Source organism: Erpetoichthys calabaricus, chromosome 5, assembly GCF_900747795.2.
Source record: "Erpetoichthys calabaricus chromosome 5, fErpCal1.3, whole genome shotgun sequence".
NCBI lineage: Eukaryota > Metazoa > Chordata > Cladistia > Polypteriformes > Polypteridae > Erpetoichthys > Erpetoichthys calabaricus.
Window position 1 is genome coordinate 8,695,844 of NC_041398.2, and position 24,407 is coordinate 8,720,250.

General features: G+C 42.0%; 2 protein-coding genes and 2 long non-coding RNA genes across 4 annotated transcripts in view; 2 read left to right on the top strand and 2 right to left on the bottom strand.

The window, feature by feature from the left end:
* Nucleotides 1-19,812, bottom strand: part of LOC114641515 (E3 ubiquitin-protein ligase TRIM16-like) — a 118,753-nt gene extending 98,941 nt beyond the window's left edge. Inside the window, exon 1 of the mRNA XM_051927926.1 lies at nucleotides 19,205-19,812. Within this exon, the coding sequence (XP_051783886.1) occupies nucleotides 19,205-19,783 (579 nt within the window). The 5' untranslated portion in view covers nucleotides 19,784-19,812. The remainder of the gene's footprint in view (nucleotides 1-19,204) is intronic.
* The window catches only part of LOC127527872 (uncharacterized), a 330,327-nt gene that overhangs the window by 213,412 nt on the left and 92,508 nt on the right, over nucleotides 1-24,407 (top strand). The gene's annotated exons all lie outside the window — the stretch shown is intronic.
* The window catches only part of LOC114641543 (E3 ubiquitin/ISG15 ligase TRIM25-like), a 329,583-nt gene that overhangs the window by 152,698 nt on the left and 152,478 nt on the right, over nucleotides 1-24,407 (bottom strand). The window contains exon 6 of the mRNA XM_051927915.1: nucleotides 1,694-2,065. Within this exon, the coding sequence (XP_051783875.1) occupies nucleotides 1,694-2,065 (372 nt within the window). The remainder of the gene's footprint in view (nucleotides 1-1,693; nucleotides 2,066-24,407) is intronic.
* The window catches only part of LOC127527861 (uncharacterized), a 150,151-nt gene that overhangs the window by 78,751 nt on the left and 46,993 nt on the right, over nucleotides 1-24,407 (top strand). Inside the window, exon 2 of the long non-coding RNA XR_007935020.1 lies at nucleotides 19,373-19,414. This is a non-coding gene — a long non-coding RNA (uncharacterized LOC127527861). The remainder of the gene's footprint in view (nucleotides 1-19,372; nucleotides 19,415-24,407) is intronic.

Sequence of the window (24,407 nt, forward strand, 5' to 3'; positions counted from 1 at the left end):
CATCTAGTAAAATATTTTTGGATCTTATGTAACTAGGAAAATGGCTGTTACACTAACAAAGCTGCACTGTCCTTAAAGCTAATGACAATATTAATAAATCCACACTAAATATCCATTTGATCAAACCCAAATCTTTCCTCCCCTCAGCCTTGCCATTCATTTAATATTGAGAGTGGCCACTAGAGGGGGCAGTTTGGCTACAGAAGAATCAGCTCAGCTGTCAGCTCTGAAGGTCATGTGACTGTGTTATCGTGTCGCCCTTATTTTGCTCTTAATTCATTTAAATCTTAATTAGTTGTAGATATAATATTTAAAGTTCTTTATTTCAGGTGTTTTATTCTTGTGTTTTTACTTTATTCTTATTTCTTCTACACTGCACTCTATTCTTTTCTCCCCCCTTTCCCATGTGCGTAATATGGCGGGTGTCCACTAGAGGGCGCCACTGCACTTCAGTCCCACCCCTCAGTCCTCCTGTTAAAGTCTCCATTCGTCTGACTCTCTGATTGTTTCTCATTCTCTCCTTTCATGTTTCACTGCTCAGGATTTCACTGAATGCTTTCTGCTTTTATCTTTTAAATTTCCTTTTTGTATAAATTGCTGTGTAATATTTAGAGTGGCCACAAGAGGCAGTAGTGTGGCGACTGACCAATCAGTGACCCCTTCTGTCCATTCGTTGTCTTTCTTATCTGATTTTCAATTTCAGGTTTGTGGACAAGGTGGGCCAACCCTGGACGGGGTGCCAGCCCACTGCAAAGCCACACATGTGCACCCATGTCAAGTGTGTGCCAACTGACCAAGAATTGATTTTTTGAAGATGTTGGAGCTTTCAGGGTACCAAAAGTGACAAAACAGGGGACAAGGAGGAGGTGCAGTTTAAAGTTTAATGTGACATCAAAACACCAAACTCTGTCAGTATGGCTGACATCTGACTGACCGGTGAGTCCTCGTCTTCAGACATTCACAGTGAATTCATTCTGAAGTGAAGGACCCTTTGAGTGACCAATGGAGGGTCACAAAATGTCTGGTGAGTGGACAACACTCCAATCCCATCTGTCACTCTCTTCTCCTACATATAGTCACTATTCAAGAGCTCTCCATACTGAGTCTGTATAGCGCCTTTCAGTTGTGCTGATCCAGCAGGACCACATGCCTGTCCTACTTAACAGGTGACATTCAGTGACACTTGGGAACCTCAGTGGTTGTTGGGGTGTCAGCCTGAAGGACATGTGGCTGTGAATCAACAGTGACTCCTGCTGGTCAGACTGGTATTAGTAGGTCTGAAGTGTCTCCACCCCTCATTATGACATGCACACCTGATTGGCTACTCAAACCCAATAATAATGGAGACCCTGACAGCCATAATCGCCCCACATTCTCATCCACAAATTCAATCACAAAAGTGTTGCCCCCCCCCCCCCCCCCCCAAATGCACCCAACTTGTAAAATTAATTTTGTCCCCAAATTACAAACACAAAGAGGACCTGTGCTTGTGGGGACAACAAGTGACCAGTGGAGGGTACTGGTCAGTGGTCACATGGTGTCAGATTGCTGATTGTTACACTGCAGTGAAGACCAAACCCAAACCCTGGATAGAGGGGCTCAGTGAAGGAGGTGTTGAACCTGTGCAGGAGGGTCATTGTGTGTGAGACACTATAAAATGACAGAGAGCCAGCAGGCCAGTCCAGATACACACCTATTCTGGGGCTGTAGGGGGCACTGATTACAGTCCACTTATTATTGTGACGCACAGAGTACTGGGAATGAGACCATCGAAAACACCAGGACTTGTCGTTGTATCCAAAGAGGCACTCCCAGCCCCGTCCTTTCCTGCTCAGTCCTTTATATGCGACTCCAATCATCAGGTCACCTCCACTGCACTCCACCTCCCAGTAACAGCGAGTCCCAGTCAGAGCCTCTCTGCACAGAACTTGAGCCCAGTAGTCAAATCTGTCAGGATGATCAGGATATTCAGCTTTTGTCCTCTCACGTGTCACCTTCTTGTTCCCTTCAGACAGACGGAGGACTCTGTTTGCCGTGTTGATGTCCAGTGTGAGGGGACAGAAGTCTGAAAGGAGAGAAAAGACAACAAGTGAGGAAATCTGGGAGTGTGTAACGGGACTGGGGGCGGAGCACAACACAGACAATTAACAAGAACCAATCAGGAGCTGCGCTGACGAGACTCAAATGCTGTCTTTCAGAAGTGGGGTGTTCTACCATGAAGCCCCCTTTCATTCAGTAAGTGATTGACGGTGCTACTTGACACTGTTGTACTTTGATCGTCGTGGTCACCCTATGTCCTGATGTCTGCCTTGGTTTGTTCTTCACCTCTTAAACTGTCCTTCTGCTCAATAAGGGGTCCATTTTTTATTTTTAGCGACATCCATTGAGTTTGGCTGCAGTTCCTTGGACTTTAAACTTCTTGATGTTAGCTGCTGTGGCCACAGGAACATGAAGCTCTTTGGAGGTGGTCTTGTAGTCTTCACCTTGACCTGCTCAGCTGTGACCCTCATCCTTTCCTCTTCTTCTCTTGTCCATGTTCAATGTGATGTACAGAATGACATATCACAGCTAAGTGAGGACTTTACTGAGTAACTGAAGACCTCTGAGATTCTCATTAGAGGGTCGATTCTCATTCAGTGATGTCTTTTAACATCTAAGGTCTCCCAAAATTTCCTTCTGTTATTTTCATTTAGTTTTATTCTTACAATATGTTAAGTTATGAATCAAAAACAAAGCGACTGCTCTATGGAGAACAGAATGGCCAAGTACTTTAGTCAGCTTTAACTTATTTCACAGAAAATCTGGGATTCTTTTATAAAACAGTCCTTTTGTCTTCATCTTTACACACATAGACTGTATATGTAGATATTAACGGAGTGGACATTGTGTTTTTATGTGAAGCACACTTAGCTGATTTCATTGTGTGACTTGTGCTGTGTAAATAAATAATTCTTATCAGTATTATAAAGGAATGACTGAAATAAAAAAGAAACAGAAAGGAGAAAAGAGAAAAGGAAAACAGCAGAAAGTGAAATGAAGAAAATGAGGCAAAGGAAAAAGAAAATGGATGTAGGACTGGAGTGACAGGAGGATCTGGCGTAGTTGGCAGGATTTCGTTTTTATTTTCTGTGAGTCCACTTGACACTTAGGAGACTCAAGTCCAACCAACTGCTTTGGTGCCTCCCTGTCCTGAATCCCAATATCCCATAATGCACCAGTCACAGGACCCCCGTCACTTTCAGCTCATCAGTCCCCCCACACTCATATAATGCTTTCATATCATAAGCCTGGCCTGAGATATTAAAAGTGAAATGATGATAAACTCCATGAATTGACAGACTCACATTGTAAAAACTCCTCTCTGGTCTGAGGTTCAGGATGTTGTAGGGTGAAGATTGGAGCTTCACGACCTGAAAATACAAAGAAAAGAGAAGAATGGAGAATGTTAAGATGGAGTTTTATAATGTTAAATTCTTAGACACTTATTACAAATGCAGTGCAGTTGAATTAAACAACAAGACATGCAGATCAAGTTTGTGTACTGAGCCCACCGGTGTGTGGATGATGAAGTGAGTTTTATTTTCCAACATTTTGATGAGCTACAGACACATGTGAGGGTCTTCTCTGTGGACTTGACCTCTGCTTTAGACACCAACATCTCAGAGCTCCACGATAAGAAACTGACTGAGTTCAGCCTGCTCAGTCCAATCCACCATTGGATCTCAGACTTTCTTCCAGGTAGTAAACAGTGCTGGTGCAGTTGGGCGCACACACACGTCTGACCTGTTAACCCTCGTCACCTCACTTTCTGTTTTCCTCTCCTGTGTTGTCAGTTGGCCACAGCTCAGCAGTTCTGTTCATGGACAGACATTGTTAGGTTCCATTTATGTTCATCAGTGCAGAACTGCTTTAGCTTACTGTGAGTTTAAACAAATCTGCACAGCACTTTATAAACCTCCACAGGTACTAATCAGGTCAGGTCAGGTCAGGTTGGAGGACATGCTCTGGTACAGTGTGTTGTCACACCCACCACACAACAAAACTGCTCGAGATCCTGGCTGGCAACATTCCAGGCAGACATGTGGTCCAGTCCCACCGTCCGGAAATGACACTCTATCTGTCCCCTTGGCCTGGTCCAGCCACTCGGGTCCTCAACAATGAGGGTCACCCTCGGGTAATTGCGCCAGATGGCCGTAGTGTCGTAACTGACGTTCCCTCACAGTGCAGGTCATGTGCCTCATTCAAAGTCAGACCAGCGGTGCCCAAGGATACTCCAAAGAGACACAGTATACTTTGTACTAACAAATGATAAATTTGGCCTCTTGTTTAAGATGGCTACTCTGTGCAGGAGAGAAGTCATTTTTTCCTCCATTGCCCTCTGAGTATTTCACTTTTATTGACCGTATCACAGTTCCAGATTGTCACCAGTTCACATACACTTTCTTAAAATTTGGTAGCTGTGCCTTTAATTTATTCACTTGAGCCAATTGTTTCGTATCGCCATTCACAAGCTTCTTACAATGAGTTGCTGGAATTTAGTCCAATTCCTACAGACAGGACTGGTGTCACTGGGACAGGTTGGTAGGCCACTTTGCTCACACATACTTTTTCATTTCAATCAGATTGAGGTAAGGGCTTTGTGATGGCCACTCCAATACGTCAACCTTGTTGTCCTTAAACCATTTTGCCCCAACTTTGGAGGACCTTGTCCATTTGGAAGACCCCTTTGTGGCCGAGCTTGACCTTCCATGCTGAGCTCTTGAGATGTCACTGCAGTGTCTGTCCATCATTGTCCTTCATCATGATGCCATCTATTTTGTGAAGTGTGCTGGTCCCTCCTGAAGCCCCCACAACATGACGCTCCCACCCCCATGCTTGTTCTTTGGCTTGGAAGCCTCACCTTTTGTCCTCTAAACATCATGATGGTCATTCTGGCCAAACATTTGGATTTGAGTTCACCAGACCAGAGGCCTTTTCTCCAGGTCAGATCTTTGTCCCCCTGTGTTATTGCAAACTGCAGTCTGGCTTGTTGATGGTGGCTTTGGAGCAGTGGGCTTCTTCTGGGCTGAGTAGCCTTTCCAGTGATGTCAATGTCAGATTCATTTTACTGTGGATATCAAGACTCGTCTACCTGTGTCCTTCAGCATCTTCACAAGGTCCTCTGCTGTTGTTCTGGGATTGATTTGCACTTTTTGTGCCAAAGTCCTTTCTTCTCTAAGAGACACAAGCATCTGCTTCCTGAGCGGTGTGGCAGCTGGGTGGTCCCATCGTGTTTATACTTGTGTGTTATTGTTTGTAAAGATGAACATGAAACCTTCAGGTGTTTGGAAATTGTGCCCAAGGATGAACCACATTTGTAGAGGTCCACCATTTTGTTTCTGACCTCTTGACTGATTTCTTTTGATTTTACCATCATGTCAAGTAAAGAGGCAGTGAGTTTGATGGTCGGCCTTGACATCCATCAACATGTTGACTTAAATAATAATAATTTTTTTTTTTTTAATAATTTTTTGCATTTATATAGCGCTTTTCTCACTACTCAAAGCGCTTAGCAATTGCAGGTTAAGGGCCTTGCTTAAGGGCCCAACAGAGCAGAGTCCCTTTTGGCATTTACGGGATTCGAACCGGCAACCTTCCGATTGCCAGTGCAGATCCCTAGCCTCAGAGCCACCACTCCGCCTGATTGGCTCTCAAAAGCTTACGTCTAATTGCCTGAAGGCTTGATGACATTTTCTGGAATTTTCCATGCTGTTTAAAAGCACAGATAACAAGGTGTATGTAAACTTGTGACCCACTGGAATTGTGATCTGGTCAATAAAAAGTGAAATACTCGGAGGTCTGTGGACATTGGTAGAAAAAATGACTTCTGCCCTGCACAGAGTAGACATCTTAAATGCTCGTAGTTCAATAGTATAAAATCAGTGGTGCGATTATAAAGTGAGTTTTAAAGAATTCACCTGAAGTGAAAGGAAACTTCTAACTTCAGCTGTATCTGTGTGTATAAACCTTATTACATTTATAATTAAAGTAAACTCTGTTATTGTGTTTTCCCTGTGAACTTGTTATTTGCACTCAGTGGAGTGTTCAGGTGGTCCTGAAGTGCTCAGGGTTCTAATGCCGTCCTCTAATTTGTTCAGCTTTACCACCAAAATATCGAAACTAAAACGATTTGATCTCTAAAACAATTTCTTTAATATCACTGGTGGAAATGAGTCTGAGTATATGACACCACACATATAACACACACGAGTCTGTGGAAGAACGGCTGACAATGGCTAACTGTGGACTTTTAAAGAGGAGCCCATCTGAGAGAATGTAAAGGACAGAGAAGACAACAGAAGCTCCTTCAGACTTCATGATTTCACAAAGCACTGAAGTTGATTCCAATTCAATTTTATTTTCCTTTATGTCTTCATTTGTACGCTGAGCTGGCCCTGCTAGTTTAACACAACTTCTTGTTCCTTATTTTATGTTGGTCGTTACGCAGAACACATGAAAAGAATCACAATGTGAAATAAAGAAGAAGCTTTTAAGAGAGTAAATAGAAAAAGCATCCTCTATATATATATAAAGCAATAAATGGTCCAATGTCTGACATCTGTGCCAGGGCATAATGTCATCGAGTGTCCAACAGAGGGCAGCAATGAACAGAGGAAACAAAAGCACAAAAAACTGATGGCTGTAAGGCCTAACATGTCTGATGAGCAAAAGGAGCACAAAGTAAGAAGGATGTAAGAGCGAGCATGTCGGGTGAGCAGAGCTCCATAAATGAGTGACATGATCAGAACAGATGGACTTACTATTGTACCAGTAGCCTGTTTTAATGAGCGGCTGTTTCATTCTGCTAGGAAGAGATATATTGTGAACAGTAGGGGGCACTCCAGCTCCCCAAACACCCAAGACAAACAGGCATGGGCACAGGTTAAAAAGCAAGGGGTCTTTAATTGTGGGAAAACTCTTCTTTTATAAGTGTTTCCCACCACCATGGCCACAAGTACACTAAGATCAATACTCTCTCTCTGTCTCTCACTGACTCCTCCATTCATCTTGCAAGATCTGTCCTCCTTCCTCCTGTCTCTGGCCCCCTGATGCCACGGAAGTGGTCTGTCAGCACTTCCATGTGAGATGGAAACCCCATGATATAAGGATTCCCCAATACTGCACATCCCTGTGGTGGCCCCCATGGTACCCAATAGCAATTTCCCCTAGGACTACAAAACCCAGCATTCCCTGAGCCTGGGTGCACTGTCATCTAGTGTCCTGGGGAAGATAAAGCCCTGTGCAATCGGTCTCCCCCTGTCCTTCCATCCTCAGGGTGTCCTGGCCGGGTAGGAACACTGGCCGTCCTTCACAATATCAAGAATTCTGAATAATAGCAGCTACTTACTGTGAGAGTTTGATATCACTCAGCTCGTCATTGTGAACAGTATTATAAAAATTGCAAATAGAGATAATGGATACATCTTAGTGGACAGGCCTTCTTCATGCATCTCACTGTCCTTGCTATTGTCACTCTGGTCCTCCTAATGGACTTTAACAATGAACACAACATGAGCAGACGCTGTACCTGATGGAGTCAAAGGCAGGATGTCCCACTGGCTGATCTTCTCCAGACACTTTTTCAAACCTGACAGCTCCTTTAGCAGGTCCTCAGAAGAGAAATCAGTGGTGAAAGTCAAGTTGAGCGAGTCTCCATCAGCAGGAAGGACACAGCGAGATAACAAAGTCTGCATCAGGAGAGAAGAGGGGACAAGAAGAAATAAAAAGTTCCATTAATAAGAAGGACCTCCTCTCAAGTAAGGATCAGCATGGTGAACAGAGAGTTTGGGTTTAGATAGATTATTTTTCATTTATTGGTTATTTATAGGGGGATATTTCATTATAGTGGACCACAAGACGTCAGGTGCCTTGACTTTCAAAAAGATTTTCAAACAGAAGTCCATAAGAGGTCAGTCATCAGACTGTAGATAAGTGGACTGGTGGGGGCAACAGACAGGCAGGTGAAGAACTGACTTAATAATAATAATAATAATACATTTTATTTATACAAGGCGCCTTTCAGGGAACTCAAGGACACCGAACAAACAATAAATAAATAATTAAATAAAAGACACAATTATAAAAAAACTTAAAACATCAGAAAATCTAGAAATTAACACCAAACAAAACCATTATAATCAGGAGGAAAAAGAAAAAGCCATTTTAAACAGATGCGTTTTAAGTTTACATTTGAAGGATGAATATGATTTGATATTTCGGAGATCCGCAGGCAATGAATTCCAGAGCTTGGGAGCAGAACGTCTGAAAGCTCTGCTCCCCATGGTGGTTAGACGGGTGGGAGGGATGGTCAGATGGGTGGAGGAAGAGGATCTAAGGTTATGGGATGGAATGGCAACATGAAGAAGGTCAGACAGATATGGAGGGGCGAGGTTATGGATGGCCTTAACTGTTAATAGCAGAATCTTAAAATCAATACGAAACTTGATCGGGAGCCAATGAAGCTGCTGCAAGACCGGAGTAATATGATGAATAGATGGGATTTGAGTGATGATACGTGCTGCAGAATTCTGGACTAACTGAAGCTTATGAAGAGATTTATTAGGGAGACCAAAGAGGAGTGAATTGCAGTAGTCCAGCCGAGAAGTGACAAGACTATGAACAAGAATGGCAGTAGTATGAGGAGTGAGGGAGGGGCGAATGCGATTAATATTACGTAGGTGGAAGTGAGCAGACCGGGTGATGTTATTAATGTGTCATTAGAAAGATAGAGTACTGTCGAGGATGACACCCAGACTCTTGACCTGAGATGATGGGGAAACAACAGAGTTATCAATAATAAGAGAAAGATTATTGGTTTTGGATAATGATTATTTTGAACCAATGAGGAGAACCTCAGTTTTGTCACTGGTTAATTTAAGAAAATTCGAAGAAAACCAGGATTTAATTTCAGCAATGCAGTCAATAAGCGAGGGTGGTGGAAAAGAGGAGGTGGGTTTACCAGCAAGGTAGAGCTGGGTGTCATCAGCATAACAGTGAAAATTAATGTTATATTTGCGAAAAATATTGCCAAGGGGAAGAAGGTAAATAATAAAAAGAAGAGGCCCCAGGACAGAGCCCTGGGGCACACCAGAAGTAACAGTGGTGGGTTGGGATGTGAAGGTTTTAAGCTCAATGAACTGAGTGCGGCCTAAGAGGTAGGATCTAAACCAATCAAGTGGAATGTGAGTAATGCCAATCAGAGATAATCTATTAAGGAGAGTGGTATGACAAATAGTATCAAAGGCCGCACTCAGATCTAGGAGGATGAGAATAGTGATTAGACCAGAGTCAGCAGCCATAAGGAGGTCATTAGTAATTTTAACAAGTGCCGTTTCTGTACTATGAAGGGGGCGAAAACCAGACTGGAACTTTTCATACAGATTATTGTGAGATAAATGGGTGTGAAGTTGGATGGCTACTATTTTTTCAAGAATTTTGGAGATAAAGGGCAAGTTAGAAATGGGGCGAAAATTATTGAAATTAGTAGGATCAGCACCAGTTTTTTTTAGTATTGGGGTTATAGCAGCAGTTTTAAAAGATGAGGGAATAATACCAGTAGTAAGAGAAGAGTGAATGATGGCAGAAATGAGAGGGACTAGAGAGGGGAGGCAGGCTTTAACCAGAACTGTAGGCAGGGGGTCCAGCTGACAAGTAGATTACTTGGATTTGCAGATGAGATCTGAGATTTCAGAGGAAGTGGGAAGCTGGAAAGAAGAGAAAAAGTGAATAGACGAGTGTAGTTCAGAAGGAATATAGAGAGGATATGGACCAAGGTGCTGATGTATCTTTTGGATTTTCTCATTGAAAAAAGACATAAGAGAATTACAGAAAGCAGTTGAATAAAGGTGAGATGGTAAAGAGTCTGGAGGTTGTGTAACATTATTAAGTAAAGAAAACACAGACTTGGTGTTACCTGTATTACAAGTAATTAACTGAGAGTAATAATTAGATTTGGTTTGAGCTATACAATCCTTATAATAGAGAAGATGATTTTTATACATCTCTTTGTGGACAAAAAGTCCAGATTTTTTAAACAACCTTTCAAGTTGCTTGCCCTTAGCTTTCAGAAGCCGAAGTTCAGGCGTAAACCAAGGGGCAGAAAAAGAAAAAGAAACAGAACGGGTTTTTAGCGGAGCAAGACAATTAAGAATACCATTAAGACAAGTGTTATAATATGAGACCAGTTCTATGGGAGTGGATAAATTATAAAAGTCCATTTGGGAATAAATTCTAGAAGACAGCAAATTCAAGTTAATATTCTTAATGTTGCGAAAGGCTATGAGACGTGGAAGCTTAGGAACAGAAAAGGTAAGTTTGGCATTGAATGAAAGAAGAAAATGGTCGGTTATAGTGAGTTCATCTGCTGTAAGATCAAAAGGAACAACACCAGAGCAGCAGATCAGGTCCAAGATATGTCCTTTACAATGGGCAGGAACATCAGTGTGCTGCTGGTATCCAAAACACTCCAGGCAAGATAAAAAGTCTCTAGTGAGAGGGATATTGATATTGTCCAGAAGTGTATTAAAATCCCCAAGCAGAATTATATTTGGAGTAATTACAGATAAATGAGTAAGGAAGGTAACAAGATCTTAGTAGACAAAACAAGGCATTGAGCTCTTTAATGTACTGAGATGAAAAGATAGATAGATAGATGAGGGGGATGAATGGCATAAATCTGTAAGAAGAGCAAAAGAAAATGAGAGATTCTTTGTGGAGATTTACAGGATAGTGATGACATGAAAAGTGTGGCTCTGTAACTCTGAGTCACGTCATGAGAGGTTACTGGCTTTATTCAGGTTTAAAACATCTTTTTGAATAATCCATGTTGACTGTAAACTTTCTGGCCGGTCAGTGTCAGACGTAAAGAAATTCTGTAAGCAGAGTGTGATGAGAAGTGGAATTGAAATAAAAGAACAGAGTTCTACAAGTGTCTGTCTGTGTGTCTGTCCAGCTGCTGTGTCTCTGTCATTCCACCAGAGGGCACAAATGGAGCATCAGAAATATTTGTAGTAGTAAAATGATGCACCATCTGTTAGAGTGAAAAATGCAATGCATTGTATTACTACAATTGTTTGTAGATAGATAGATAGATAGATAGATAGATAGATAGATAGATAGATAGATAGATAGATAGATAGATAGATAGATAGATAGATAGATAGATAGATAGATAGATAGATAGATAGATAGATAGATAGATAGATAGATAGTACAAACTGTGTATGACCTGAGAGATAAGATTTGAACCAGGCATGAGGAGTGCCAATAATGTCAATCGATTTTCATCTCTCAAGGAGAATATCATGAGATTTTGTATCAAAGGCAGGGCTCAGATCAAGAAACACAAGTGCGGTCAACAGCCCCGAGTCAGCTGCCATCAGCAGGTCATTGGTGATTTTAACCAGGGCTGTCTCTGTACTGTGAAATTGACGAAAGCCACACTGAAATTGTTCAACAAATGATTGTCAGTAAGGTGAGAGTCAACCTGTACGGCAACAGTTTTCCAAGTGTTTTTTAAAGCAAAGGTAAATTTAAGATAGTATTATAATTATTGGGATTGTAGGGATCCACACCAGATTTCTTGAGAATTGGAGTTATCACAGCCATTTTAAGAGATAAAGGAACAAGACCAGAGATAAGGGAAGATTGTGTGATGTTAGTTATTAGAGAGGAAAGAGAAATCAGTAGGAACTGGAGCCAGCTGACAGGTAGAGGGCTTGGAATTTCTAATAATATCAGATATTTCAACCATAGTTGGGAGTTTAAAAATAGTAAGAAAAGAAGAAGAAGGAGGATAATGAAATGTTCAATGTACAGAGTTTACAAGAGAAGTCAACGGCTGGTGGATATTTTCAATTTTCATATTTAAAAATGTCATAATAGAGTTACATTGATCAGTGCAGTAAAACTGAGGTGGGAGGTTGTCAGGTGGCCATAGGATGTTGTTTGAAGGTTGCAGATTAAGGCAGGAACTCTGAGCATTTTGCATAAATTGAGGAAATATTAGATGAATGTGACATTGGGCTGAATGGCCTCTTCTTGCCATTTGTAAAAACTCCTCAGATCCTTTGAATTTGACTTTAAAGTTTCTCCGGTCCCACACACCCCAGTCTGATCACCCTGTGAAGTGTCACTCTCACCTGCAGGAAGTGGAGATGGTCCTTGGACTCCGAAAGCTCCTTCAGCTCAGCTTCTGTCCTCTTCAGCTCCTCAATCTCCTTCTCCAGTTGCTCCATGACTCCTTCAACTTTCTCCATTTCTCTCTTTTCTTGTTCTCTGATCCTCTCAGTCAGTTTCTTGTGGGCTTCCTCAATGCAGTGAATCAGATCTGTGAACCTCTCATCATGTTCATCCATCACTCTTTTCACAGTGATCTGGTTGGATAGGAAAAAAATATAAAATTGAGTCACCAAATTAAAAAAAAAAAAAAAACAGTCCTAAGACACTTTTGTTGGTATTCTGATGTAGTGATGGATAATTTGAATTAGGATAAGGGCTGTAGCAGACCCTTGGTACTCTGGGTAGCAGCATCTTCTAAAGGCACCTGAAAGACCAAATGGAATGTGCCATCTTAATATGATCTGTGAGAGTCATTGTCAGGACAGCTCTATTGTCCAGTGAGGACTCTGGTAGTATTACAGAGGTGCGTTAAAAGAGCCTCTCCTGGGGCCTCATGTATAAACGGTGCGTACGCACAGAAATGTTGCGTACGAACCTTTCCACGCTCAAATCGCGATGTATAAAACCTAAACTTGGCGTAAAGCCACGCACATTTCCACGGTAACTCATTCCTTGGCGTACGCAATTTATCCGCCCGGTTTTGCAGACTGGCGGCACCCAGTGTCAAAGCAGTGCTACTGTTCCTGTGTGATCACTCTTTCTTTCTTAAATCCACATTCCTGGCGTGGCTTTATAAATACACTGAAATTAACTGCATATTGTTTATTAGTGTAATGCATCTGATTGTAATTAACCTGTAGCAATATAATGGTCCAGGGAATAGCCATAGTATTCCAAATACCATAACTGCTTTAGCGTTGTAACTCTCACTGCATCTTCTTTCAGCTGCTCCCGTTAAGGGTTGCCACAGCAGATCATCTTTTTCCACATTACTCTCACTGCACCACTCAGAGTATTTATATTACTGTATCTGAGTGGGAAATCACAGCAGCAGCTGATTGGAAAGAGAATTATCGGTACACAGCATGAAGCAGACGCTGACTCAGCCACGGCAAACGCTTTAGTCCCTGTACGGACTTCGCGGTTTAGAAAGTTTCATCCCAAGAACTCTAAACGCACTCAATCAGTCCATCAACTGCTCCTTATATAATTGTTTACTTATAAGTACAATCACCTCACTGTAAACTTGCACTACAGTTATAATATTGCACAACCTGCGCCACTTTATAAAGCGCGTATTTACATGTGATGACGGTATTCATTTCTAAGACGAAATGCAGCAAAACATGTTGATTATATTATACAGATAAAACTTTAACTTCATTTAAATAATCTGTATTGTTAATAATTAAACATGTGAGGACACGGTGCCGCAGTGCTAGCTAGTTCAGTAATTGTTCCTGCCTTGCGCTGTATTATTGCTGGTGCTGACGCGACACTGGAAAGATAGACGGATATAATAATTAAACATGTACTACTAAGATATTTCAATGTTCCTTAAAAGTTTTGAAGAATCGAAGTTCTAAGCTTACAGATGGCTTCACGTCTATTACATAGCTTATTGTGTGGCGATTGAGTTTTTGGAGAAAGAAAAGTAAGGACAGGAATTGGAGGTTAGTACGTTTGAAAGAGACAGTACTGCTGTGATAAATTATTTAACTGAAGGTTGCGCATGGCGCAGCAAGCCTCTTGCGTGAGACATGAACAAGCACTGCGCCACCGTGTTCCCATGTTTAATAACATGCTTTCATTCCTATCATCATGAAAAAGATATCACGTATACATCTCAGTATTTTAATTATTCAGAGAGCTGTAATATCAAGAATGTAATGGAGTATGTGTCCTGTCGGAGAAAGAGAAAGCCCGTTTAAAAAGCAGGTAGTGATTCATACACATAGAGCACATAGAAGATCAAACACAGAACAAAGCATTTAACATGCCACTTTAGTTACAATAGGATTTGAGAAACTAGTAAATTAAACGATTTTAAGATGAAGTTTAAGATGTTCTACTTTAATGGCAAAATAAACTACGTGATTAAAGTGGAAATATCGAGATTAAAGTTGACATTTCGTGCTTTTTTCCCCACTGTGTGCCTTTTTTTTTGTCTGTACCCTAATAAGCTTTCATATGACACTCAGACGGTGGGCTACGACTCGCTTTTTCACGGCGACTTTGATATGTGATTTCTTTTTTATTTCGGGCACTGTGCGACTTTGTGAAGTTGAGCCTTCGAGTTTCTCCGACACACTGTCACTCGATCAGCTTTCTTTTGTTGATTATACCACTGTTTAAACCAACAAATCGTACGTTTTTCCTTTGCCTCCACTTGGTATTCGCTGAAATTCTTATATTTTCTCCCGTGCTTTTCCCATTGTCTTTTCACAGAAGGCTATTTATATTGATTTGCATATTCAAAGAGGCGTAATTCTGGGAGGAGTTGGGGCGGGACAGAAGGCGCGTGCACGTGCGTTACTTTTCACGCAAATCGGGATTTATGTAGTGGAAGAACGTGAAAGTATGCGTGCGCACAGATTCCTGCATCTGGATTTTTCTGTGCGTACGCACAATCCCGCTTTTGTGCTTACGCCATGTTATAGTGTGAGTTCTACGCACGGCGTTATACATGAGGCCCCTGGTCATTCTGGGATTGAGAGTTGAAAAGTAAGAAGGAGAAGAATTGGTATTGTGGAGAAAAGCTGATCTGTTGTAATTGAATTACATTAATGGTGTCTTTGCTTATTAACCTTCACTCAACTGTTTTCAGTTGTACTCCTCAGAGTTGTGAGTTTTTATATATCAGGTCGCTGCATTTCTATTTCCTTTATTTAACTTTCATTATTACTAATAACTGCCACTGTGAATTTTATTTGTTTGGCTCACCCGAGTGTCATTGAGGTGAAAGTTAGTGTGCAAGTGGGTCACAGTCAGATGTAAGTGTAGGGTGTGAGGTGCACACTGTCCATGATCACCAACCCCAAAGCTGGAGGTGCTCAGCTGTTTTCAGGACCTTGCAAAGCTGCACAGTGACTCTGATATCTCTGAGACAGTAGGCAGGGATGAGGAGACCTAAAAGTAGTCATAGTCAGGGATTTAGGTATTATGGGAATTGAGATGAAGTTTTGCTCCAGATACAGAGAGTCTCACATGCTGTGTTGCCTTCTGGGTACACAGATAGAAAACCTTTGTGGATAGCTGGATAAGCTCCTGGCCAGAGCAGTGAAGGATCCAAATGTCATTATCTAGCTTGTCTAGTTGCCATTGTACAATTGAAATATGGAGATCAGACTGCCAGTTCTGCAGGGCAAAGAGTTGGGTGCAAAGCTAAGAAGCAGAACTGACAAAGTGGTCATCTCAGGATTTTCACCTGTGCCTCCCACACACCGGTACACATGGGGTAAAATAGATTAGAAGGCTTAATGCACATCAGAACATCAGCACCAATCTTCTGTATGAGTTATTGTTAGGGGGAGTTAAGTCATCTTTAAGTGGTGGAATGAGAAACCTGAGGATGTTTAGATGTCGGTGTCTGAATTCCTAGTGGAACCTCGGTTCACTAACGTCTCGGTACACGTACAAATCGGTTTACGACCAAAAAGTTTGCCAATCTTCGCCTCGGTTTACGACCACACACTCGGTATACGAACAAGCCAGTTTCCCTTTCGGTTTGTTTCGGTTTTTATATGTAAATATATATATTTACATACAGTTCGTATGGTCTGGAACGGATTAATTGTATTTACATACAATCCTATGGGGGGAAATTGCTTCAGTTCACGACCAAATCGATTTATGACCTGAGTTTTGGAACGAATTATGGTCGTGAACCGAGGTTCCACTGTAAATTAAACATGAAATGCTGTCAGCAGTGAAATGCCATGAAGGACACAATAAACCATCTTCTCTCCTTCTCAATCTGCCTGTCCTCACACGTCATCACCACAAACTCTCACAACCCTTTTAGTTTTTTTTCTCTCTTTCATATGACGTGTTATCTTAATTTCACTCACCTTCACCTGTTCTGCTGTCCTCCTCGTCTCCTTCAGTTTCATTTCTTTCTTCTCAAGTCTCTTTTTAATTTCACTCATTGTCGCCCCCAGCTGTTTCTGTTTGGACACACAAAAGGACACATGGGGGACTCCTCAGAATTCACTTCCACTTTTGGTGTCATTCTGAGTGCACACATTTGTACAAAACATTTGTTTTACATTCCAAGACACAACTTACTGTTTCTGTCACACTTGTCTTCATAATGTCACAGTAGGTGACATACAAATATTTGATAAAATAATTATAATAACACAAAAGATTTAAAATAAAGGTTTAGTTTAACAGTTCAATTCAAGATGGAGTTTGGGCTTGAAGACAGTCTGAAGGCACACTGGTGTATGAGTCAGTCCTTGATGTTTAGATGACATTGGATTGATGACCAGGATATCAGACATTCACTCATAAAAACTCTGGACTGTGCAGGATGAAGAAATGCTAGCAGACCCAGAAGAACTTGGACACATAACGGCTGCAAGTGTAGGATGTACAAGGCCATTGTGGAGTTCAGACTTGTGAGAACTTTGTCAATTGTTTGGCCATTTTTTGGAGACAACTGAGATAACTGAGGCTGACAAGACACAAGTGAGTCTGAGGAGTTCAGTTAAAAGTTAAATCTGAAGAGGAGTTTAATGAGCTCAGATAAATCTGACAATAAATCCAAAGAGTAACTCAAGGCAATATTAAAAGAAAACATAATAACTGAAGTGTGTGAGAGCAAGGAGCAGATGAGGTGAAGGTAAGACATTTTAAATATTTGGGTTCAACAGTCCAAACCAATGGAAAGTCTGGCAAAGTGGACTGAGTGAAGAAGAGTGTCAGGAGTGATTAGTGATAGAAGAGTATCTGCAAGAGTGAAAAGGAAGGTCAACAAGATGGTGGTGAGACCAGCTATGCTGTATGGTTTGGAGTTGGTGGCACTGACCAGAAGACAGGAGGCAGAGCTGGAAGTGGCAGTGGATGCTACAATTGTCACTTGGAGTAACAAGGGTATCCAGGATTAGGAACGAGTATATCAGGGGGACAACACAGGAATGACAGATTGATGACCAAGTGAGAGAGGCGAGATTGAGATGGTGTGAGCAGAGGAGAGATGAGAGGTACATCAGGAAAAGAATCTTGGGGATGGAACCGCCAGGCAAGAGGAAAAGAGGAAGGCCAAAGAGGAGGTTTATGGATGTAGTGAGGGAGGACATGAAGGCAGTTGGTGTGGCAGAAAATGATATGAAAGACAGGGAGAGATGGAGACAGATGATCCACTGTGGCGACCCATAAATGGGAGCAAAGAAGATTATAACTGATGCTGGTGGGTGCAGAACCCCACTGTATCAGTGCATGATCCCTCCTTAGAGAAACTGCAATCCCTAATTGCAAGCCATTCTATCTACCCTTTGAATTTCATTCTGTTATACTGGTTTGTATTTACATTCCTCCTGAAGCGAATGCTCAGTTGGCAGAACAGTGGTTAGCTCATAACATTCATCATTTGGAAAATCAATTCCCCAGTTCTTTCATTTCCATTATGGGGAATTTTAACTTCAGCAACATGAAAGACGATCTGCACAGATACCACCAACTGATCAACTGCCCCACATGTGGGGAATTTTACCTTTTCTCTTGTGCACCTCTTGCCCACTCTGACCATGCCATGATTATGCTTGTTCCCAGTGTGGGGGACGGTCGGGACCCTTACCCTTATGAAAGGCCCAGGTGAGAGAGTACTTCCAGGACAGTTTCTCCCACGGAGCAACTGAGGGCAGCTCCCTTGGTTTCCAGTGGGGCCTCGGGCCATGAGCATAGAAGCTCAACCCTGTTGGGGCTCATGGCCATCGCCGTGGGGCACATGGACATTTGACGGGCCCTATTTGGCAGCACTTCTGCCACACCCAGAAGTGCTGCAGGAAGAAGCTTGTAGGCACCTGGAGTCCTTCTGGGTGGCATATAAAAAGGGTCACCAGCATCCAACGGCCATAGTCGAGAGGAAGAGGACAAAGCCTGTGTGGAGGACTGAAGGGGTGGCAAAGGGACTGTGGTGGTGGCATACAGGTCTGGAAACAGGAATGAATATCGATCTGCAAACCGGAAGTTTAATAAAGTTCTGAGAGCTACAAAAGCCACTTTTAAAGAGCAGCTTGAGAAAGGCTTTAGCAGTAATAGGCAGGCAGTGTGGAGTTCTCTGAACAAAACTTACAAATTCCAGGCAGAAGAGCTCCTAGGCCTCATCCTCCTCCATTTTAGCTAATCAGCTGAATGAGTTTTATTGCTGGGTTGACAAGGAAATGAGCCCCTGCTTGGACTCTGACCCTGTGCCTTCTATATCAACAGTCCCCTCCACTCCTTCTCACAACCATTTCAATGTCACCCCCCTCAGACCCCCTTCACTGAAGTCTGATTCACCTTCTTCAGCTTCCCTTCCCCCAGTCATTCCTCTCCACCCCACCCTGAAGGTACAAAAACCTTTTTAGGAAACGGAATATCAGGAAAGTAGCAGGCTCTGATGAGTCCCACCTGATACTCTTAGACCAGTAAGCCCCTGTCTTTACTCACATATTTCATATTCTCTGATGCTGGAGAAAGTTCCAGACTGCTTTAAGGTAGCCATTATCATTCCAGTGCCCAAGAAGGATAAAATCTCTGAACTTAAAGAGGCCTGAGGTACTCCAGACACAAGTGATCAGAACACAAAGAACCTCCGCTCAGTTTAATGAGAGCACTCAGCTCACTTGACTGTTCATGGATCACACTGTGTAACTCATCCTGGACTGTTTCATGTCTTCCACCCAGTCTCACCAGGATAGGCTCCAGCTCCCTGCTGTGCTATACAAGCAAATTGAGACTCCTCAACATGAAGGAATAGATTTCTCTGCAAAACTACATTTACATATTACTTAACTCCTTATTTTTATTGAGTTTCCATTAAACACTAATCTCCACTCACCTGCTTTTCTTCTCTTTCTGTCTCCAGCTCGACCATTTTATGCCCATTATGTCCAGTCACCACACACATCATGCAGATACAGGAATCATCAGTTTTACAAAACATCTCCAGAGTTTTCTGATGTTTCTCACAGAGTTTCTCCTTCAGATTTCTGTCAGGATCAACCAGGTTGTGTCCCTTCCAGGCATCTCCTTCATAGTGAGGCTGAAGGTGAGTCTGACAGTAGGAGGCCATGCAGGTTAGACAGGACTTCACCGCTCCGAACTTCTTCCCAGTACAGACGTCACACTCCACGTCTCCAGGGCCAGCATAATCCTTAGATGGAGGAGGACTGAGTGTCGTCTTCTTTAATTTCTTGATGACTTCATTCAGCAGAGTGTTTCTGTTCAGCTCAGGCCTTGTGGTGAAGGTGTGTCTGCACTGAGGACAGCTGCACAATTGGCTCTGATCCCAGCAGTCCGTGAGGCACTTCAGACAGAAACTGTGACCACAGAGGATGGTGACGGGGTCAGTCAGGGTGTCCAGACACACCGAGCAGGTGAACTCATCCTGTGACACAAACAGCTGGGCTTCAGCCATTGTCAGTCTGAGGAGAGGCAGGCAGAGAGAATCAGTCAGAGGAACAAGGAAGTGACTTGTGAAGAAACAAAAGTGAACGTTTGTGGTCAGTGAGGAGGAAGAGGAGGAGGAGATTTAAAGAGAAAGCTGAGAGCTGACAGTGAGAACATCTGAGGAGACACTGAGGATGAACAGTTAATGTGAGACAGGAGCCCAGAGAGTGAAGACCACAAAGTGAGAGAAGAGATGACCTGTCACAGGGGGTCTGCTAAAGTGTAATTCATATTAGTATTTCTTTTTTATTTATTACACACTGCAGTCCACTTTAGACAGACTCAGAGCTCAGTACACATTTATAAATGAAATAAAATTAAAATAAAACACAACACGTAAATCACCATAAACAGATTTGTAATATGATGGCCTGGCAGCCTTCAGCAGACCAAGACAGCAAGCTGTTAAACTGAGGATTCAGTCTACTCATGCTTGTGCTCTTTATTAATCAAAATGCCCAGCCCATAGTAAGTTCTCTTCTCTAACTTATCAAAGTTATAGGAATGTTAGGAAGAAAAGAACCAATTGATTGATGCTAATCTGTGCAATAACTCTTAACCAGTTGTGCCTTTTGTCAATGCCAGTAATTCATTTTATTATTAAGTAAAGCTCACACTTTATTTTCCTTACATTTCTCTGTAGTTGAAGTTCCCAGCTGTTAAGACTTCCATCAGGGTAAGTAAAGTCCCTCATTTTAAGAAACAGAATAATCCATCCATCCATCCATCCATCCATCCATCCATCCATCCATCCATCCATCCATCCGTCCATCCATCCGTCCGTCCGTCCGTCCGTCCGTCCATCCATCCGTCCGTCCATCCGTCCGTCCATCCATCCATCCATTCATTTCCCAACCTGCTTACACAGAGCAGTGCTCTGGTGAAACTGGATCCTACCTCAGTAACCATTGAGGGCAGACAGGAACAACCCCTGGATAGGGTACCAGTCCATCACAAGGTGAACACATTCACACACACACACACACACACACACACACACACACACACACACACACACCCACACACGCACACACACACAAACACACAAACACACAAACACACACACTGGCCAATTTACAATTTATTATAAAAACAAAGATTATAGAAGCATGACCCTGTTTATATACTGACATACTGTAACTGTCCCAGATGGCATCCAGGTATGTTTCTGTGTTTGGGGGTGCGTGTGTGTGTGAATGTGTGTGTGAGTGGACCCTACCAAGTACAGCCTTCCTTTTCAGAGTTGTTTGCTGTCTTTCATGTGGTCTTCCAGGTATCTTCATGACCTTGCTCTCCACTAATGGCTTATTTCTCATCCTATTCACAGCCTTGTAAATCAGTCCTTATTATATAGCGCCATCCTCTCACTGACCAAACAAAAGCCACTTCACTAACCACACACATGAATGTGTTAATGTGCTGACTCTATCATTGTGTGGTATGGAGACTGTAGTCCTGCGGCTCTCAAGTTACGACAGAGGATTGCTAAGACAGCTGAGGACGGACTTCATCGGTGTGTCTCTGCACTCCATACAAGACTCTTACAGCACACACAACCTCCACAAGGTATTCAGCATTGTGACTGACCCCTCACACCCAGCACATGGGCTCTTTGAGCTCCTGATGTATAGCAAATGGGTATCGGAGTATCCAAGTCAGATCATCCAGACTGCGTGACAGTTTCTTACCCTCATGCTGTTTGACTCCTTAATGTCTTAGCACCTCCCCGCTACTTGATTTTGAACTCTGAACTCTGAAATTTACACTATTTGCACATTTGAAAACTTTGTAAATCAAATGTACACATTGCACTTTATGAGTGATATACAATTACTAAATGTTTGATGTACATTAGTCATCTTATATTTCACCTTTTTAACACAGTAATGTCTCCTCTGCTGTAAAGCTGTTACTTTTCCAGTTAGAACTGATCTGCTGGACATTGTCCTACCGTTGTTGTGTCAGATTACTTCACACTGTCTTGTCATGTTGCACTACATGTTGTATATTTGTACGGTGGTCCTAAAGACACCCAATTTCATCTCAACCTGTACAATGTATTTAGATGGGATGACAATAAAGAAACTTGAACTTGAACGTGAAATTACTATGTGAGATGACATAGACTTTCATAATTATACCATTTTTAATTAGAGGGAACTGTAGAACTCCATACATCAGGGTGGGACAGGAGTGTCATTGAATTGAGGACAAGGACCACGGCAGAGTTGAGAGGGCAACAGACACAAAGTGAATGAGAACGTGTAGAATATGCTCCTTGACTTTAAAACAAGATTCTGACCTGAATCACTGCTGATGTGCAGATGTGATGAGGACATGAGTGACGATAGAGACCAATGACTTTATGTGGTCAGACAATGATAACTGACACAATGGCTGATGTGAAATAATGAGAGAGAGAGAAGAGGACAACAGGGTTTAGGTCAGCAGTGAAGAGATCATCATGTGACAGCCTGTCTGTTGACCGAGTGATTAAAGATTTAGACGTCAGTCACACATCAGGACACAGATTTGATCGACAAAGAATATAAAAATTGTGATCACAAGATGGCTATCAGAGTGTGCCAAGTCAAAGAAGAAAACATCAGACAGGAAGAATTAATCTCAATTCTTTATTTATCAAGTTATGTTACAGTGGCACAGACACACAAGCAACACACTCACGTGACTCACTCAGCTCTTTGAGGTTGTTCATCTTGCCCTTTCTCCCACCAACACCCTCCTCTCTCACTATCACCCCTCACTCCTTCTCTGCTTTCTTCACTTCCTTTTGACCCCTGTCAGGGTCCAAGAAGATGACAAATTTAGAACTCACAGTCTCTGCCTACCATTTAGGCCTGTAATACAGGCGATCAACCTGGACCTTAATCTGCCTGTTTATACAGACTGACATCAGGTGACATGCAGCATATTCAGGGGTCCTGAGGGAATTGTGAATTAGGATTAGATAAAAGTGTTCATAGGTATCACATGTGATTGGTACTTTAAATGTTGACAGTGATGGTGAAGTTAGTCAGCTGACTTAACTCCTTAAGTTTGGGTGACTTTGACAAACCTGTGAGCAGGAAGGAGGAGCTGCAGTTTAATGTCTGATATGACATCAAGTGCCTCAGTAAAACACCAAACTCCATCAGTGTGCCTGATACCTGAGAGACCAGTGAGTCCTCGTCTTCAGATATTCACAGATAATTTATTTAGAGGTGATGGACCCCTTCAGTGACCAATTGAGGGGCAAAAGATATCTGGCGAGGGGACAAAAGTCCAGATACCTTTGTCACTCGTACACATGTCTGTCAATAGCTCTTTATACTGAGACCTTTATAAAACATTTATTTTGCACTGCACCAGCAGGTCCACGTGTTTGTCCTACCTAACAGGTGGCATTCAGAGGACACAACAGTTATTGATACTGATATATATATATATATATATATATATATATATATATATATATATATATATATATATATATATATATATATATATATATATATATATATATATATATATATATATATATATATATATATATATATATATATATATATGATATATGTACTTTAGCAACACAAAATAAGTGACCCCTTTGGATTTCCATTGATTTGATTTCCACTAAAATGTGCTCTGATCTTCATCTAAGTCACAATTCATAGTAAAACACAATGTGACTAAACTAACAACACACAAACTGGTCTACTTTCCATGTTCTTATTGAGCACATTGAGTCGTCATTACACAGTGCAGGCTGGACAAAGTAAGTGACCCTCAGTGTTAATGACTTCTCCTAAAGTTAAATGGAGGAAGGTGTTTCAATAAGGGGTATGAAATTATAAGCCTGGCAACTGACAATTCTGCTCTTTTCAGGTTAAAGTGATTAGTGTGAACCTCACCTCAATCAAAACAAATGTCACAGGACCATAGAAGACTCATCATAGAAATGCATGAAGCTGGAAAAGGCTACACAAGCACTGCTAAAGACCTGGGTGTTCATCAGTCCACGGTAAGATAAAAATGTCTACAAATGGAAGGAATTCAGGACTGTAGTGGGATGTCCATGTGAGTGGGCATGAGGTAACAATCACTCCACCAGCACAAAAGGTAAACCTGAAAAAATAAAGAATTGCAGCAAATCTTCAGTTTGCTCATGAACACCTGGATGTTTCACAATGATCCTTGGACAATGTTAAATGGACAAATGAGACAAAAGTTGATCTTTTTGGCACAAATGCACAATGCTAGGTTTGGTGAAAGAGGACACTGCACACCAACACCAAAGCATCATTCCAAATGCAACACAAAGTAGAAGGAGAATCTTGGATTGGGCCTGCTTTGCTAATTCTTGGCCTGGACACAACACAAATATTGAGGAAACAAGAAATTCCACGACCTCAAGCTTAAGTGAGGCTGGATGATGCAGCAAGACAATGACCGAAAGCACACAAAAACATCAACAAAAGAATGGCTGGTAAAGACTTTTGACCAAGCAAGAGTCCTAACAGTAACCCCTATGAGATGCTGCAGCCTGACCTGAGAGCTGTACAACCAGAAATACTGAGGAACTGAAACAGGTT